This window comes from Nicotiana attenuata, unplaced genomic scaffold, assembly GCF_001879085.1.
Source record: "Nicotiana attenuata strain UT unplaced genomic scaffold, NIATTr2, whole genome shotgun sequence".
In the NCBI taxonomy this organism is placed as follows: Eukaryota; Viridiplantae; Streptophyta; class Magnoliopsida; order Solanales; family Solanaceae; genus Nicotiana; species Nicotiana attenuata.
In genome coordinates, this window is record NW_017671676.1 from 73949 (window position 1) to 93095 (window position 19147).

Consider the following 19147-nt stretch of genomic DNA (forward strand, 5'->3'; position numbering starts at 1 on the left):
GAAGATAAGGGAAGCTCGTCTAGAACAGGTCCTAAGTTTCCACTACCAAAACCACTAACAAAAAATTGATCGATAGACTCACGAGTGTCGTGAGGAGAGATGTCATCATCAGGAATGATAACTGGAGTAACAACAGGCTCGGAAAGAGACAGATGAGGGGAGACTTCAGCCTCGTCATCAGAGACGATACGTCTCCGGGCTCGTGGTCTCATCACCAGGGAACCCTCATCTTCTTCCTCTGAATCTTCTTCCTCAGTAGCTTTTCTTTTTAAAGAACCCAAGAATATATCTTGGGCTGAAGAGGTACGAGTACTCAAAGAGTCACGAGAAGCTATGATTGCCTCTACGGTGACTCCTCGAATAGCAAATCCTGATAAAAAGAAGGATAAAAGTTAGAACAAAGAAAATATTTATATACAGACAAGGTAAAATAGAAACTCTTACCATGAGTTTTTACTTTCCAACCGTAACGGTTGGAAAGGTTTTTCCACGACCTACCATCCATTGGAGCGGTCTTCAACAATTTTCCTACCCAACCATGGAAGTTGGGCACAGTCTCCATAACACCCATGGTTGCTGAGAGAAGAAAAAGAAGCGACATTAGAAAAGTTGATAAAGCTTGAAAGGAAAAGGCACGAGGAAGATTTAACACTTACGTGCAAAATTCCACTTCTCAGGGAAGGGAACGCTATTTTCACCCACCAAACCAGCAGTGGGGGCAGCAACAAACCGAGCATACCAGCCACGGTCTTTATCGTCCTCAGGGCTCACTAAACCCTCTTACTCCTGGCTGCTAGGGTAAACACGCCGTTGCGAAAAAGCCTAGGGGAATAGAGATGAATTAGGTGGGGAAAAGTAAATTCAACATCCGCCAGGTTAGTGAGGTGCCTCAAGCAGGCGACATCCCTCCAAACAATCGGACCAATTTGACCCAAACACACGTTGAAAAAACGGCAAAAGTCTAGAATGACCGGGTCAATGGCCGGTTTAAACCCTAGAGTGAAAGGGTATGTGTAAACAAAAGAGAATCCGATTAAGTAAGAAGTGATCCTTTGTTTTGGGTTAGGAATGATAATTGGAAAATCGTCACTCCAGTAACAATCCTTACGAATTATGGGAGTTAAAATATCTGTGATTTGAGTGGGGAAAGCGTCAGCACGATCTAAAGAGGTAACTTGGGTCCTGAGAGATTCTCTATCATGGTGAAAAGAAATTTCTGTTGGGACTATTTCTTCAACTAGAGGCTCGCAAAGGGGCTCAGAGGATTCTTTATTCCTAGAAGAAGATCTCTGAGAAAGGGAACCTCTAGTCCTAGAAGAGCGACCCGAGCTAGAAGAAGAAGTGGATGTGCTACCACCACGAGCAGACCCCAAGCTACGCAGTCTACCCCCTCTTCTATGCCTAATAGGAGCATTGGGGAAGTTATCTAAAATGGGGGTTCTCCTAAGGTTAGGGTTTGATGAAGCCATGACAAAGAAGATTGAAGTAGAGCAGAAGAGAATAAGAGGTTTTTGAACAATTAAAGTGTTTGACACGCTTTATGTGGTAAAAGACAAGTAAAGAAGTCATATTTATACTAATGGTTAACCGACAAAAGGAAAAAGTACAATGATGGAAGAGCTATAATAATGATAACTGACACTTCGTGAATAGGGAAGCCAAAAAGAAAGCCTAAGAAAGTGCTGCAAAACTGAAGAACCAATAAGAGGATGACACATGTCTAATGCATTAAATGGAAGTGACAATTGAAGCGTCGATTCTGTCAGAGCATTAATGGTGACAAAAATTCTCTTTTAAATGAATTTCACTTCCCAAATATTCAAACTGATGAATAAATGAAAAGTGGGGGGACTATCTGTATTGGGGAAAATTGTATTTTATATATATGGTGACGTGTCAGGACACGTGGATTGGTCAGATGGTCAATAAATCTCAATTAGACACGATTCAAGAATTGTAAAACAGACACGAGCAAAGAAGGAGGAAGAGGCACGGGACATCAAATAAGTAGCACGGCGCCCGTACCTATTTAAATCATTTATATCCTGGCATCAGAAGGAATGAATCTGGTTATAAAAAAGCATGCAGATACAGCATTTAATGGGTATTAAATGCTGAGTCCGTTAAGGAATATATATATTCAATGTAATAATTGTGTAACGTAGCATTCAATGTCTTTAATTATTCATAATAGTCTCATTATGATTTGGGCATAACGTACATTCTCAAAGGTACCTATAAAAAGGAGATATATGATCAGTTGTAAGGGACACGAAAAGTTATTGAAATATACATTGGTATCATTTGTTTTTCTTGATTATTATATTGCTACTCAGAATTATTTCCTTTTATTCATTTCTTTGATTATCAGTAACCCGAGTTCTTCTAAATTCTAGCTTTGACTAAAATTCTATTTTGGTTAAACATTGAGACCGTGGAATTCTGAAATTTTATTTTGTACCCTAAATTGATATTTATTTTGTATTACTTTATTTTTTTTAGCAGTATTGACCTATTAGAAATATACATACTCCACGTGTTTCATTCATATGATCTTATTGACTGAGCATAAAAATTTAAGAAAAAAATAAAAAAATTGAAACGTGTAGTCTTAAACGTACTACATATTTGTATGACTATAAAACTTGTCACTACAAAGAAAATAAAAAATTTAAAAGTTAAATTATATTCAAATTGAAAAAGTGACCATTCATTTTTTAAGAGATTAAGAAGAAAATAGAGTCACATAAATTAAAATAAAATAAATATTATTTTTCAAAAAAATATTACTCCCTCCGTTCCAATTTATGTGAATCTGTTTGACTGAATACGGAGTTTAAGATAAAATGAAGAGTTTTGGAATTTGTGGTCCTAAACAAGTCAAAAAGGGGCCAGAGATTTGTGTGGTAATAAAATTTTTTCATTAAGGGTAGAATTGTAAGTTTAAGCTAAATTGTTACCAAATTGAAAAAGAGATCAATTTTGTTAGAACGGACCCAAAAAAAATAAATTCACATAAAATGGGATCAGAGGATAATTACATAACATATAACAGAATTATTTTGACAAAGCTATGTCGAATGACACCATTTAAATTTAAGGGGTCCCCCACTGGATGGTCCCAATAGTTTTGACTTTCGAGTCAGGAAGGATTGGATTTCATATGCACTGAAAATTCCCCTTGTCCCATTGCTTTCCGAAACATTTTACAGGGGGAGGGGAAAAAGATTTGTCAAACTTGCAACAAACTGTTTCTCTGTCCTTTCAACTTTCATCATGTTGTGGTCCTCGGTCAATAATTTTGTTTCCAATTTTAATAAATATTCGGTATCGCCTATAAGTTACAGGTTTAAGCCGTGAAAACAGCTACTAATATTTGCATTAAGTTAGGTTGTCTACATCACACCCCTTAAAGTGCTACCCTTCTCTCGACCCTAGGTGAATGCAGTATGCCTTATATACCGGGCTGCCTTTTAATTTTAACAAATATAGTGTAGTACCAATGGCAAGCTGTAGTCGATAAAGTTACTCAATATCTATGCTAGATGAAAGTAACATCATTATAAAAAGAGAAAATATAGTACCGGTCTATGTTCTTGATATACAAATTGAAATAGGTTTTCAAAGACGTGCAATCGTAGATAAAAAGTATGAGAAGTACTTTCGCCATATTTTCTTTTCAAAATCAATTAAAAATGGAAGTAAATGAAGCAAATAGTAACTCCTAGACCTAGTACATCATCTATATGTAAACCTCTAGAGTCAATCCACAGAGGGCAAAGCCTATTTCTACGAAATACTCCAAGCTAACGTAAACATGGTGTAGTAGTAATACCAGTTAAAGTGTTTGAAGTAATTCTCACAGCATAAGAAATGAGTCGACAACGAGCTGCCAAACAACTCTTGGGAGTCATCAGTCCCTGGTATCTTTGATCCGTTGAGTCTTTTTCACAAGGGATGAATTCAAATCTCACTATCCCTCTTCTCATTCCCTCCTACGTAATAGAGACATGACATTTTTGCAACCAAAAAGAGGATAACTCAATGCCCTACCCGGGATCGATTCTCCCCTCAATGCCTTCTGGGATTGAGCCTGTCGCACAAGGCTTGCCTGGTGCGGTTTACATCCCTGTGTGGTTTGCAGGCTATTACACAAGGGAGGGGAAGTTTACTCAGTACGCACAAAGTGCTCACTACAAAGTGCTCACCCGAAGAGCAGAGGTTGTAGCGGCTGCGAGATTACCCGCTTACCCAAAAAAAAAAAACTCTAACACCATAATTAGAGGGGTAATGGCAATACTTTAGAGACGTATCCTCTTTTAAGTTTTGAATGCTTCTAAACACAAATTAAACTTCTTCAAACAAATTCTTTATATTCCAATAAAAAATTAAAAAAAAAGAGTTATTTCATCTCCCCTAATCTAACCAAGAAAACCCAATCTGACTTAAAAACAAGTTGGTCACATCACCCTTGCAAAGTGACTCGAAAATCAACAATTTTTGTATTGAAGTTGACATTTCAAAAACCATCGGTTAGAAAGTACAATCTCCTTTGGTGAAATGACTCAAGAAACAAGCACAAGTGGTACCAACTGGCAACCAGCAAATATTGCCTTAACCAAATTAGGCTAATCACCTAATCAATAGAAGGTGGACCACACAAAAAACAGACATTTAGTTTCAACACTATCCAACATGATAGAAATCTCAACTAACTTCCTAACTATATCCAAGAAAATTAATTAGACAGCAACAATATTGAACCTGTTGACAAAGACAAAGCAGATAACAGGAATAACATGTCATACTGTAACAGATATAGAGTTGGGATCCAACCAAACATCCTTGTCAACATAGTCATACAAGCTTAATTTAAAACATTCGGAGCACCGACATTAACTTAGAAGGTTGATAGCTAATACCAAAAGTCTTACATAGATTAACTGTTTTAACTTAAACAAAAGACCAGTTTATGAACATGAAAGCTAGGCAGTGGTTGGAATCTTCATCATTGAGAACCTTCCATGCTACAGCTTGCTCATATGACACTGGCCTCCCCATGCTAGATACACATATTCCTGCTGGTAGATAGGCAAAGCCCTAAAAGCACAACGATAACAATCATAAGATTCAGGATTTGTAGAAATTTCTTGTAATTTACTAGCAAGAGCATTTTGTTGTGTGAACTATTAAAGACATAGACGATAACTGATTGAGTACTTGTAGCACAAAAAGATCGCTGTTAGGTACTAAATACTGCAGTATCAAAGTTCGGTATGTTTTTTGTCGAAGCTAGTTTGCTTTTTAAGTTTGCTAAGTTGAACGAATGCGATGCCATGTATTAGCAAAAATTTGATGGTAGTAATCAAACCTGCTGCATGATCTTGGAGAACTCTGATAGGAGGACCTTACGACCAGCTTCATCTAGAATCTTATCAAGCATTATATCCTGAAGAGCTAACAAGGTGGTTTCAAGCATGTCAAGACCTGCCTGGTTTGCAAATGTAAAAACTGCAGATGCCTGCATTAACAAGTACATTAACTAATTAGGTATCTTGTTTCTTCCTTAGGAAAGACCTAAGACAAATACTTAGTATTGAATGAGGAACGGCATCGGTCATAACAAGTAGAGAAGCAGCATTACTGACATTCATTTTGACAGAGCAACACATTATTGCATCACTGTGGTGCCACAGCTGTTTCAGAACAGCATCACCAGCTTGAGAATCAACCTGAAGCAGGTCTCCTCCTGTGTGCACTCTGAAACATAATTGGGAAATAGTTAGACGACGTACAACATTTAATGAGAGTGCATATCAAACTTGTCTTCGGACCTCAAGGAGCAAAGTATAAAAGTTGTCAAAAGTAATATGTTTCTTCTACTCAATTACAATGACAGGTTATTTGTTGATATTAGGTGTTACAAGTAATGACACAAAACATGTTAGTAAGAGAATGTCAAAAGTACAGCTAAGACCTGTAAAACTCATACCTATAGCTCCGGGAAATCCACCTTGCCAAAGTAACAGCTTCGGGTGAACCAGGGAAGGGTTTAGGCGTCAACTGAGAGCTCAGTCGAGAGGGTGCTATGGCCATTGCAACTCTCTGAACTGAGCCTACTATACTTCGCACATATTGGCGAGCCATAGCAGCTACATTATCCCGGTAGTGACTCTCAAAAATAAACTGGAATGCGATTGTCAAGACAGAACGATGATTGTAATTGCTTGCTTCAATTTCACCAGCTGGACGCGTCCCACCAGTTCCAGCTTCAAGAGTTGAAGCTAAGTCCAAAGTCCGAGTTGCTGCAGGGCCATCCTGCATCATAAAAGTAGAGAAATTTCAGTATAAGCTCGGAAGATAATCCTCGTACTCTCACTTAGACACTCAGCAGTTAAAAATGAATTTCGTATTGTTAGGAACACGTAGTACGCAGAAGTTTGACTGAAAAGCTAGACGTTCTGTAAGAATATTAAACTTTTCAATGGTCAATGGTTCATTGCGAGGTAGCAAAGCATAATAGGTGTTACTGAACTGATTTAGGCTCCAGCGGAATGACACGGAAACCAGATGGAAGCAATGGAGCATCATCACCAAAAGACTCATCAATAGGTGCAAAAACAAGCTGAGCACAGGCACCTGAAGCATTCTCATCAACTCCACTGCATAACTGCAATGGTAGAAAGACAATCAGTAAACCAAAACTGTCGGGAAACACATAATTTTCAATGTTTAGAGTATGGGTTCTTAACCTGTAACAAGTACATATCCCGTGATAAAGCAATGTCCTCAGGGGAGAAAGCAGGACCCTCTAGTCGTACTACTTCAAGAAACTAGATTATAGAGGACAAGTTAAAACAACATGATTAATTGGTCCGAGATCACAGACAGCATAGAAATAGAAATTGGCAAGACTGTTACCTCTTCATGCTCCACAGTCTGAGCTAGGGGTAAAATGACCTGGCTACTTGGGAAGCCACCCGGTCTGGCGCAAGGGACAGCGTATGGACTGGATTTAAGAGATGCAGCAGAATATGCATCAACCCCATAATCTGCCCACTCAGAACGATGCTCCCTAAGGAAACGAACAAGCAAAGCAGGGGGGACATTCTACACAACGGAAGTATCGGCTAGAGATTAGAACCTATTCAACAATTGATAAATTGATTCTAAATCTACCGATGTAAATCAAGGCCAAATAGCAATTCCAACATACCTGAAGAAGCATTGATGCCCTGGCACACAGGACTCCTCCAAAGGTAGGGAGTATTGACAAAGTGTTGTACTGTGAACCGAGAAATTTGGTCGAAGATGAGTTTATAGCAATGGTTACGTCCTCTACACCATCACTATCCATAACAGTCCAACCATCATCAACAAATCCATTAACAGCATCATTAAATCCCCTGTAGTAAATATCAAGGATGAAATTCTGAAAAGGCTAATCGAACCAGGTAAAAAGCATAGAATTTCCAAAAGCTTCATTACAACCGTGTCAGGGCGCAGTATATTATTTCTGCATCTCTAACTTAACAATTGGCTTGTCTTCTCACCTGCATAATCTTTGACTTAGTGCCCTCAAAACAGCAGGTTGACGACCCCCAGTGTATTGGATTTCTCCACTGGTTTCTTGTGCAATTTGTCGTATGTGTCGCAGGGCCTGCACAGATAACTCCGACTTGTTAACAAATCACATTGTCATGCTGGAGATTAGACAATTCAACAGATTCTAAATTTCTTACAGCCACAGTCGTCTTCTGTGCAAGGATCTTGGAAGACTCATAAAGTGGCCTCAGAACTTCAGGGACACTCCAAGCCTGAGCATAGATAGGGTACGATCAACTACAGTAACTTAAAAAAATCAAAATTCTAATTGACCAATGTTTTTCAGGCTTACATCTAGATCAATATGATCAACAATGTGAATCATTGAGCCCCCACCCTCACAAGGCCTAATGAGGTAGCCACTTGGTAGCATTTCAGCCCTGACAAAACTTGTGGCAGGAGGCCCTGTTGGGCCACCAGTAGCTGTCGTCAGAGATCGTTCACATATCTGCATTTTAAACGCCGGAAAAAAAAATATTGTAAATGTTGTAGCTATAGCCGGCTCTTTCAAAGATAGGCAAGTAGAGTTTAGAAAGGTTAGCCTCAAGGTTTTGGATTATGCCCAACACATACCACAAGACTGCCATCCTCCAAACTTGTAGTGTATCTCAATGTCCAAAAGTCACGAGCGGATGCCAATGTAGTTGGAGCATAAGTCTAACAAAGAAACAAATGGCAAACACCAACTTGTTGAGCACAGAGCTAAATAAATTGAGATAACATGGTATCGACATAACTAACATCTGACATAGGGAAACACAACAAACCTGCAAGTAAATAAGCTCTATCGTCCCTCCATTGCCTGTAGGGATTACGCTCAGTATATTAAGGCAACGGCAGTCGCGATACCAAGAAGGACGATCTTTGAGAATCTCAGCAACCTAGAAAAATTTTCTACAGCTTACAAACCAAGGCTAGAATAAGATAAAACCCATAATCATAAAGATAACTGAAGTACCTTCGTGGGCTCTAGACTCACGAGGCCGCAGGCACGTGCTGCTACCCCACTGCAGTTGCGGGAAACAGCAACAATACCAATAGAATCCGGACCAGGCTAAGTTGGAAAGTCGAATGAGGGGGCAAAAGTTAACAATTGAACATGTAATGAACAAGTCAGAAACTAGAGACGCACAACAACAAAAAGAATTACCTTCATCCCAATCATCTGCACCCAGTCGACAGCAGTTCCAGTAGCCTTTCCAAGGAACTCTGCCAGGGTCTCCTCAGCTATTGCAAGAAGACTGAAAATACATGCAAAAATGTTTACTATTAGTTTTCTCAACAGGAAAATATCGGTGTAGATGTTTAAAAAAGAACAAATTAGATTACCCAGCTGGGTTATTCGCATCCCTTTCTGGATGCTGAGGTGTTGGGTTTTTTCTTTGCTGCTGACCATTCACGACCACAGATTCACAGCTTGTATCTGTGGTCGTGCTGCTAACCTGCTACGATAATCATCTTCAGTTTCATTGTACCAAAGAAGCAGATACTAGAGGATTAAGTTACAGGAATTTCTTCATGTAATGATAAAATAAGACAGAAAAGGTTAAATGCAGCTCGTGCAAAGCTTCAGCAAAAATAATTTAAACATAGAAAAACTGAGATATGGGTTGAAAACCTACATGATTTATTTGAGTTCTATTAATCAAAGAAGACCAATTTGCTCATTTAGAGAAAAAGAACTGGAATCTCCAAGGATTACCAAGCTTGTAAAGCAAGTACACAACTCACAGTATTGATTTGTTGTTTCATGTAGCCATTCTCATACACAAGCTGTGAGACTTGCTTCTGCAACCGGTCATTTTCTTCCATCAACAGCTTGTTCATAGCACTCAGCTTCCTGTTAACAGTCGTGAGACGAGATGCTTCCTTCCTCTGTTTTTCACGGCATCTACAAAGGTTATAAAACAGTGATTCTCCCGAAGACTAGGTTAAATTCCTTCCTATGTTTTAACTGCTGAGAGTTGACATATTCACATGCTCTAAATAAAAAACCTTCAGACAGTATTCTGAAAATGGAAGTACTCAAAATAATTTCCAATTCTGCCAACGAGTGACTGCAAAGTAATTCTGACATGAGTTTAAATTTGAAGAGAAGACGATTGTTGATACAAATCCACCAAATTGAAGCAAAAATATCCGATCAAAGCAGATACAATGGGTCTGATGTTTCACATTCAGGAGAGCCGGGAGAATAAAATCTTAAAATGGATATAGCATTTCACTTCAATATCCAGTCAAGCTGATCGAAGAGACTCAGAAAACAGATTCTTTAATTATAGAAAAAATGCAAGCAGAATACTTAACAAGTAATAATAAGTGGAGTATGTCTACTCCAATAACAGGAAACAAAGAAGAAATAAATGGGCAAAAAACAGGCATTTCAGCATCTTAAAACTGGACCAATCTTTGAATCTAACAACGATTTAAAAAGTCTATACAGTGAAAATGCTCATTGACTGAAACCATATTTTGCTGAGTAAAAAGATACCATCAGAGTTAAAAAATAAATATGAACAAGACAAAAGAAAAGAACAAAAATCAATATTGTGTAGTTCTTGTTTTATAAAAAGAAAATAGAAGTATCTATAGGGGAGCTCATAGACAAGGAACACCATTTTCAGGAAAAGTCAGAAAATTCCTAAAATATCACATTCTCCATTTTCTTGTCATTCCATTAATAAACAACTAAAAGATCGTATGACCACAACCAACCCAAATGCACAAAATCTCTGAGCATTTAGCTTGCCAAAAATGAGAACTAAATGTAGAAAGTTACACTTTTTCTGGAGAAATTCTGCATCCACAATTAATAGAAGTCAACAAATGACTAGAATTTACCTCCTAAAAAAGGGTTTACATCTAGTATACTATTTACAGATCCTTGTTAAAATAAAAGGATGAAATGAAGGACATTAAAAGCTGATTCTTTCACATTTTTTCCATATATTTAAAGAACAAAGGTCTGAAAATACAATTTTTTTCTTCAAAAAAAGATAGAGAAAAACCATCTAAGTCCTAAAAAGAGAAGAAAATGAAAAGAATGAGTATTTCCAAACATAAAAATCCTTTACAAATTTTAAAATGCAATCTGAAAGTGAATGTTTTATCAAATCCATTTAGTATGATAAAAGTATAGTTTTTTCTCTTAAAAGAACACACAAAACACATTGGTTCATAGAAGAAAATGAAAAGAATTGAGGGAAGGTCTGTGTATATGCTAGATAAGAATACCTTCGGTTCTGAAACCAGACTTTGATCTGTTTAGGTTCAATATTAGAGAGAATGGGACACTCCCTAATGAGCTGTTGCCTCCTCAAAGAAGTAGGCTTTGGACATTCTGCATACACTCTCTCCAAAGCTTCCACTTGTTCTGGTGTGTACCTCACATACTTGCTGTTATCCATTATCTGATTCTTGTTATGCAAGCACAAGGCCATTCACAATATCACTGCTTTCTTTCTCTTTCAACAACAACACAAACTCAGATGTTTTTGTTCTTGCATGAACAGGCAGGCTCTCTCTCCTCTAAGAGAGCCTCCTCTTTCACTCATCAACACTCCTCTTTTTTCACTCTCCCTATCTCCAACTCTTGCTCTTATTCTTGAGATTTGTTTTTACAAGAAAACCCCAGTGAAGAGAGGTCTTTATCTTAACACAGCAATGTTTATAGAGAGAGAGAGATTAAAGTATTTTGTCTACACACAGGACAAGAGAAAAAGAAAAACACACAAGAAACCAAAAGTTAAATAATACTCTGTCTAGAGAGACTGTATTATACATGATACTGTAATACTACTGTACATGATACAACTGTGTATCAATAGGATATAATTCCAAGATTCAATTTTTTCTTTAAATCAAAAATACTACTACTATCCTATTGGGTTGGTGTATAGGTACACAGACTAAAAAAGTACACACAAAAGAACTGAAACAGTGAAAAGATTGAAGAGAGAATAAATGGAAAACAGTAGGCTGTTTTTTTCAGAAACAGAACAACAGGTGCAGTTTTTGGCAACAAATGTGGGTAGCTTTTTGAGACCCCCTATACACTTTCTCTCACCCAACCAACCCCTTTTGCTACTTTTTCTCTGTGTGCTAAGGAGAGGAGAAAAAGAAAAGAAAATAGGGGGAAAAAGTACAGCTGATCACAGTGTCAAAGTTTCTCTCTCCTCTGTCCAAAGGTATAATGATGCATGGGGTGGGTTTTATTTTGCCTTTTTCTTTTTTATATATGAACAAGCTAGGGAACGGGGTAGGGAGTAGGGGGTGGTATGGGATGTGGGATTTGGAAGGTGCATCCATCCATGGATGGTTGAGTACTTTATGTGTGCATGTAGAGACAAAGCACATGCTGCATGGAAGGCGTGAGAAGAGAGAGGAAAAAATATGATTAACCTTTTTGGTTAGGCAAATTTCAAAGGGTCCTTTTGGGTTGTAGATTTGTTCACCTTTTTTTTAAAATTTTAAATTTCATGTTTTTGTTTGATTTACTTCATTGATTATTCTATAGTTGTCATTTTTCTTCCTGAATAATTTTGCATGTGTCGGTTTCCTTACATTATCGCTTTGAAACTCAAATAAAGGAGGAAAATTACGACAAGTTGGCAATTAGCGTAAAACTTGTTAAATTAAAAGTGTTGGCATGATTTTTCATTTAGATACCTGAACTTAGAGGTGTTCCTAATGAGCAGGTACATTACATGAACTTTGTTCCAATTAGACACTTCTTAGTGTTGGCACATAGAGTGAGTTTCACCCAATATAGGCACGTGAAGAGCCCAAAAAGCAAATTTCTTTTTTATTTTCTTCTTTCTTCTTCTTTATGTCCACTACCATTTCCACCATTGCCTCTTTCGCTTTCACCATTGTTGTGCCTCCACCATTGATTTAGCTCAATAGTTTCTCCTTTATCCGAGCATAATAGAAATTCTCTAAATACTAGCATCAAATGGTTAAATCTCTGTTTTGATTCCAACAAAATCTCTGTTTTGATTCAATTTATCGAACACCACACTATCATCATCGGGCTTATAGTCGGGATCTCTCTATTTCCGTTGAAATAAACTTAATGAAGCATCACTATCTTCCATAACTTTCAAGGCTTGCATTATATAAGTCATATTTAGTAGAAATTGGAGCTTAATCAATTGGGTCTACTTCCGAAAATTGTAGTACCTACTCAGAAAATATCTTTTGCATTGAAATTAATTAGCTGAAAACTGTTCTGATTCGCAATGTAAAATCAATGAAAATTCGTTAAATATGGGCTAAGTTCGTGAAATGGGTTTAAAATGGGTTACTTGATTTGATGAAAGTTTGTGAAACTAATGTTTGGTTGCCTTCAGGTCGTCGTGGGGAATCTTTAGCTGAAGTTATAGCAAATTTGAAGGAGTTTCTCTTAAAAGTTTGAATTAAAATCTTGGTTGGAACGAGAACACACATGAAGATAGTGAAGAACACCAAGAACACTGATTTCCAAAACACCAATGTCTCATTTTTTTTAAGGGTGAGCACGTTGTGTGCAAAATTCTTATCTTTGTATGTGAGAAAAACATAAATAAAAGTCAGTGGCTCATCACAGTAGCCTTGCTTGGTATATTTCATGTAAATAGTTAAAGATTCACTAAGCTGGTAATGAATACAAAGCTGATAATTTCGGACAAAAATGCCTCTCGGGAGGTTCTGCGGCCGCACAATTCCATGTGTGGTCTGTGGGTTTCTTTATCTTGTCAGGAGGTGGAGGTCTGCGGCCGCACAATTCTTAATTGCGGCTGCGAGGCAACATTTTTGCGGTCCGCGGATTTAGCACTACGGACGCAACTCAATCTTCTGCGGTCCGCACCTTTACTTCTGCGACTGCAAGGCACTTCTTCTGCGGCCGCACAATTCTTGTGCGGTCCGTAATTATGAGGGACTTTGGAACTTGGGATTTGCACTCTCTGAAGTTGATCTCAAGATCATCTTTTGCGGCCGAACAATTCTTGTGCGGTCCGCAGTTTGCTAGAAAGTATGCTAGGCTTTCCTTCATCATCTGCGGCCGCAGATGAAATTTTGCGGTCCACACTTTTTGAGCTTCTGTGCGTTTTATTGCCTCGTGTTTAGATTACTCCTTTTTTAGTCGGATTTCATTTCGGGAGTCCAACTTCCAACATTCCTGCAATTTTGCACATTTCATTAGTTTCGAGAACACAATCCAATGCTTTTAGACTAAAATAAAAGCTAAAAGGCGCTAATAAGTTGTCAAAATCCCTACTTATCACTACTTCGTAATCTCAAATCATAAAATGAATCAAAACTTTCCTTATTTCAGCGCAAGAGTCTTTATATTTAGTTTTGAAAAATATTTTTTTCCCAAAATAGCATCCCGCGTTTTAGCCAACCTTATCACACCGCGTGGCTTCTAGTAGTTCCCCTACTAGCCACACGTTTCAAGCCCACCTTATCTCACCGTATGCGTTTCAATACCCAGACCTTATACCACCGCATTCGTATCAATAATAACAACAACACGACAGAAACCTCGTGCCATCACAATAACAATTCTCTCAACAAAAACACGTGTGACAAAACACAACAACTCAAATAAATGACTTTCACAATATGTGCTTACATGTCACAATATTTCCCCAAAACAGTTTCAATGTCACAACCACGTATAGCGCTCGGCTCAACAACACTGAATACAATAGCGACAACGACAATAACACGAGAATACGGCAAGTAAATCAACTCAAGAACTTCATAACACAAAGAGACGGAAGAACGAGCTCACAAAGAAGGACACAACATGGAATAATAGTCTCAACAAGAATAGGTCAACAAGGAAGAGATAATGTGTAGCAATGATTACGCAAAAGTACAATTTTATGATAAGAGAGATAACACGAATCAATAATTTTAAACAAGGATATGTCAACAATGATAAGGGATAACAAATTTCATTTCAGGTTAAGCAATCACAAAAGTGATACAACAAATTCAATTAAGGATAAGTAATTACGAAAAAGATAATAATAACTTCAAGTAAGGATAGACAAATTACGAAAAATATAATAATAACTTCAATTAAGGATAAGTAATTAGGGAAGGATAGCATAGCCATAGAAGAGGCAACAACTTCAGTTAAGGCACACAAGAGTTTAATCGGCAATGGGGTGGAACATGAAGCAATTAATTTCAATTAAGACACGTAAAGGTGAAACTAGTAAATGGAGGATTTAATGACAAAACAACTTCATATCTAATGAACACAAGAACCTAAGAGCCCTAAACGGTCAAATTTCCACAAATAAGCCCGAGCACGTACTCGTCACCTCGCGTACATGGACACAATTAGCACAAATGACTTAAATCTTCAGGGGTAGTTCCCCCACACAAAGTTAGGCAAGATACTTACCTCAAATAAGCTAGAGCGATACTCTAAAATGACCTTCTCGAGTGAAATAACTTCCGGACGACTCAAATATAGCCAAAATAACTTCAAATCATAAATAAAACTCATAGGAAATAATTTCGGATAATAAAGCTTTAATATTTAACAAAAACTAAAAAGTCAACCCCCCGGGCCCGCACCTCGGAACCCGATGAACATTAACAAAATCCGAATACCCATTCCGACACGAGTTCAACCATACCAAAATTATCATTTCCGACATCAATTCATGTCACGACCCTAAAACCAGGCCCGGTCGTGATGGCGCCTCTCGTGAAGACAAGGCCAGCCGACACAACTCTCAATTCACATTAAAGAATTATAATAACACAATTTAAGTAATTAACATGCTAATAATCCCAAAATATAAGTGAACTAGTACAATTTGCGAAAAAACAACCAACACGGCCCGACATCGGGGTGTCACCAGTCATGAGCATCTAACATAAGTCTGGAAACGTAGAAAAGGGACTACACAGTCTATTACAAAAATCCAGTACGAGGGAAAGAAATAATGATAAGAGGGAGAAACACTAGGTTGCGAATGCCGAGCAGCTACCTAGTGGACTCCGGAGATCTGCTGGAAGCTATCAACCCTCACTAGCAGGACCTGAAGCGCCTGAATCTGCACACAGGGTGCAGGGAGTAAAGTAAGTACTCCAACTCAGTGAGTAACAACAATAAATGAAAATTGAGCGATAAGAAATCACGAAGAATCACAACAACATGCTATAAAGAGGCAGAATAAAACCAATAAAGTGCAACAAAATAGTGAAAACTCATAAAAACACCTTAGTTCAGAATAAGCTTCTTTAAAATACCTTTCTAACAGTTAAACAAATAAAAGAAAGGCAGCAAGAAGAGATATCCGCTTCTACGGCCTCTCTATTGCATTTGCGACTCCTCACCTGCTTAAAATCTATCGCTGGTGCGGCCTCAACTAAACTCAGGGACAATCCGCTTCTGCGGCACAAACAGTGCACCTGCGCTTCCAATTCCGTGGACCAAGAGTGCATCTGCGCATTCGTAGATGAGGAGCCTGACCGCACCTACTACTTTCCCCATGGCCAGCCTCCACTGCTTCTGCGATTCCCCAGTCGCACCTGCGGCTCCGCAACTACGGCCAAGCCCATCGCAGGTGCGATGACACCAAAACTCAGTTGTTCAATAGCAATTCCTCCTAAGTTCAAAATGGACCCGAATCACGCCCGAGGCTCCCGGGACCTTGTCCGAACATACCATCAAGTCCCAAAACACATAACGGACCTAATCGAGGCCTAAACCCACATCAAACAACATCAAATCTATGAATCTTACCCTAATCCAAACCTATTGAATCCATGAACATTCAACTTCTAAAACTAACGCCGATTCATATCAAACAAACTTCGAATGAGTTCAAATTTTGCACACTAGTCCCAAATGAGACAACGTACCTATACCAACTCTCGGAACCAAAATCCAGACACGATATCAATAAAGTCAACTCTTGGTCAAACCTATCAACCTTCCAAACCTTCAACTTTCGCCAATTCAAGCCAAAACGACCTACAGACCTCCAAATCAATATCCAGACATACTTCTAAGTCCAAAATCACCATACGGAGCTATCAGAATCACCAAAGCTCCAATCCGGAGTTGTCTACAAAAAAGTCAAACTCCGATCAACTCTTTCAACTTAAGCTTCCAACCTTGGGAGTAAGTGTCCCAATTTACTCCGAAACTCATCCGAAATCAAACCAACCACCCCCGCAAGTCACATAACCACAATCGAACATAGAGGAGGCAATAAATAGGGAAATGGGCTAAAATACTCAAAACGACCGGTCGGGTCGTTACACATTGTTTCCAAGTACGTCTTGTTCAATTAAAGTAACTACAAAACGTCAAAACCTACTGATAAATATTCTGATATACTAATCATGTATACTTCCTACAATGTACTGTGGTATACTATCTTTTGCATATAACAATATAGAGCGCATAACTTTTATGAATATATTGTCTATTTTATATGACATATGAGTAATTTTTTATATTTGAAAAGAATTATATATACGGAGGGGAATTACTCAATTGACCTAAATAATAGAACTGGTAAATTAATATTGCATTTATAAACCTTTTTGTTTAATCAACCATCGAAAATAATTACTCCATGTTCAATTGTTAAGTTATTTGACATTTTAATCCAGCAACATATAACAAGGATTCCCGTCCTATCACTTATTCCTTTGTTTAATTCAGCTTATAATTTCGTTAAAAGGTGGAGACTCAATCTGACTTGATTGGATATAAAGCAAGTAAAAATTAGAGAAGGAAGAAAGGTGACTACTTTCCCTTTGGCAATCATATTTCAATTAAAATAAGTTGGAACATGAATAATGACCATGAATATATATAATAAATAAACAAAAGCAGCCTTTTCTGAGAGAAGAACTAGCAGAAACCTCATACTATAAAATAATGCAAGATTTGATACTACTTATTTGGAATACACTTAACCTAGAAAAAGCTATATAGAGGATTCCAAAAACAAACAAAAAAATCATAATTGTTGTTTTGGCATGCTTCTCTCAACATGATCTCATTATAGCGTTACGTGCACTAATTTTGCAGTTTAGCCCCAAATAGAGAAAAAAAATGTCATTTTTATCTTCCCTACTATAAACAATAACAGCTGATAAGTATACATTTTTAAAGAACTATGTGTTACGGAACTTAGCTCAAAGTAATAACATAAAACAAGAAGATAGACAACAATATAGTGAGAAAGAGAGGAGAGAATCTTATTTCTTCATGTATTCAAGTGTGTACAATGTGATGCCAAAACCCTCTATTTATAGGATTACATAGAGGCATACAAAAGAATGCCATAAACATGACATTAAAAATTTGAGATCATGGAGGAAGATCATGGGGAGGTTATGGAGGTGTGGGAGTTACAACTATAATGGTGAGAAGTAGTGGGAGTTATCTACATAATGGAGAAGAGTAGTGGGAGTAACTTCTTTAGGAGTTATAGACATCCACTACAAAATAATATTTCATAACACTCCCCCTTGGATGTCTATAGATAATGTGCCTCGTTAAAACCTTACTAAGAAAAAACCATGTGGGTCATATCTTGTAATACGCATTATTTGCTGCCTCATTAAAAACTTTGCCAGAAAAACCCAATGGGATAAAATCTTAGCTAAGGAAAAAAGAGTACAGCGCGTATTTGCCTCCCCCTGATGAAAACATCACTTTATTCTTCGGAGACGACGAATTCCAAGCTTGTATAACAACTTCTCTAATATTGAGATCGGCAATGCCTTCGTGAATTATTCCGCCAAATTATCACTTGAAGGAATTTATTGAACATCTATTTCATCATTCTGTTGAAGATCGTGTCTGACAAAGGACTTTGATGAAATATATGATTTATTCGGTCTCCTTCAATATTCTTCTTTCAATTGAGATAAGCAAACATCAGCTTCTTCATTATTATTAGAATCTTCTCTTCAAAGAAAAGTCACACATCTTGTGAAATGATAATATGACAATTCCTCACATACAAATAGATTGTTTGAAGAACGAACTTCAATAAATGCCTGCATTTGCATAAACAACAAGACCTATTTCTCGGGCTCTTCTCTGTGAAGAATGCCTCCTCGTTCTTCGTCCATTCCCGTTCGATGGAGAAAGAACTTCTTTCGGGTGTTCGGTCCGGCTTGCTTAGGCCGAGTAACTTGACAATATTTGTTAGAATAAACAAATCTATATCAAGGATTCTTTTTGCAATATAATACTAATCATATTTCAATATCTTCATATAGCCTTTATACTTTCAGTTGTTGGGACTATTCGTCCAACTTCATATTTTTCAGATGAAGTCAATTTTCATTGCATATTTTTCATTTGGCCAATCATATATCTGCCCAAATTCCATGTCAGATTTGAGCTCAAGATCCTCGTCAATATTAATAATATTGAGCGCTACATTATATTAACAACATCGTCAACGATCATTTTACATCGGTTCCATCATCGCATAATAAAGACATAACTTATCGAGATCTCATTATTTTCAGGTACCTGAGCCTCTCCCATGAGGTCTTA

General features: G+C 37.6%; 1 protein-coding gene across 2 annotated transcripts; it reads right to left on the reverse strand.

Moving 5' to 3' along the window:
• Positions 1-4786: 4786 nt before the first annotated feature.
• On the reverse strand, positions 4787-11695 carry LOC109209635 (homeobox-leucine zipper protein ATHB-14-like). Of its 2 annotated transcripts, none has more exons than XM_019372943.1 (18): positions 10840-11695; positions 9337-9496; positions 8935-9050; positions 8756-8846; positions 8564-8659; positions 8373-8486; positions 8179-8262; positions 7898-8053; positions 7743-7817; positions 7554-7660; positions 7217-7406; positions 6922-7110; positions 6753-6833; positions 6536-6670; positions 5993-6318; positions 5649-5760; positions 5372-5521; positions 4787-5100 (listed from the first exon to the last, which is right to left on the reverse strand). In XM_019372943.1, exons 1-18 carry the CDS (start codon positions 11043-11045, stop codon positions 4954-4956), a joined length of 2535 nt encoding a protein of 844 aa, XP_019228488.1. In that variant the 5' UTR covers positions 11046-11695; the 3' UTR covers positions 4787-4953. The 2 variants fall into 2 exon arrangements, with proteins under 2 accessions (XP_019228488.1, XP_019228489.1); XM_019372944.1 differs by having other exon boundaries at positions 8935-9047; positions 10840-11693.
• Between the last annotated feature and the right edge of the window lie 7452 nt (positions 11696-19147).

Coding starts and splice junctions, on each gene's coding strand:
- LOC109209635 (XM_019372943.1), bottom strand. CDS start 11,045: ATGGCCTTGTGCTTGCATAACAAGAATCAGATAATGGATAACAGCAAG. Junction 9,051..9,336: donor TGAAACAACAAATCAATACT/GTGAGTTGTGTA, acceptor TGATTATCGTAG/CAGGTTAGCAGCACGACCAC. Junction 5,522..5,648: donor GTTGCTCTGTCAAAATGAAT/GTCAGTAATGCT, acceptor TTGTTAATGCAG/GCATCTGCAGTTTTTACATT.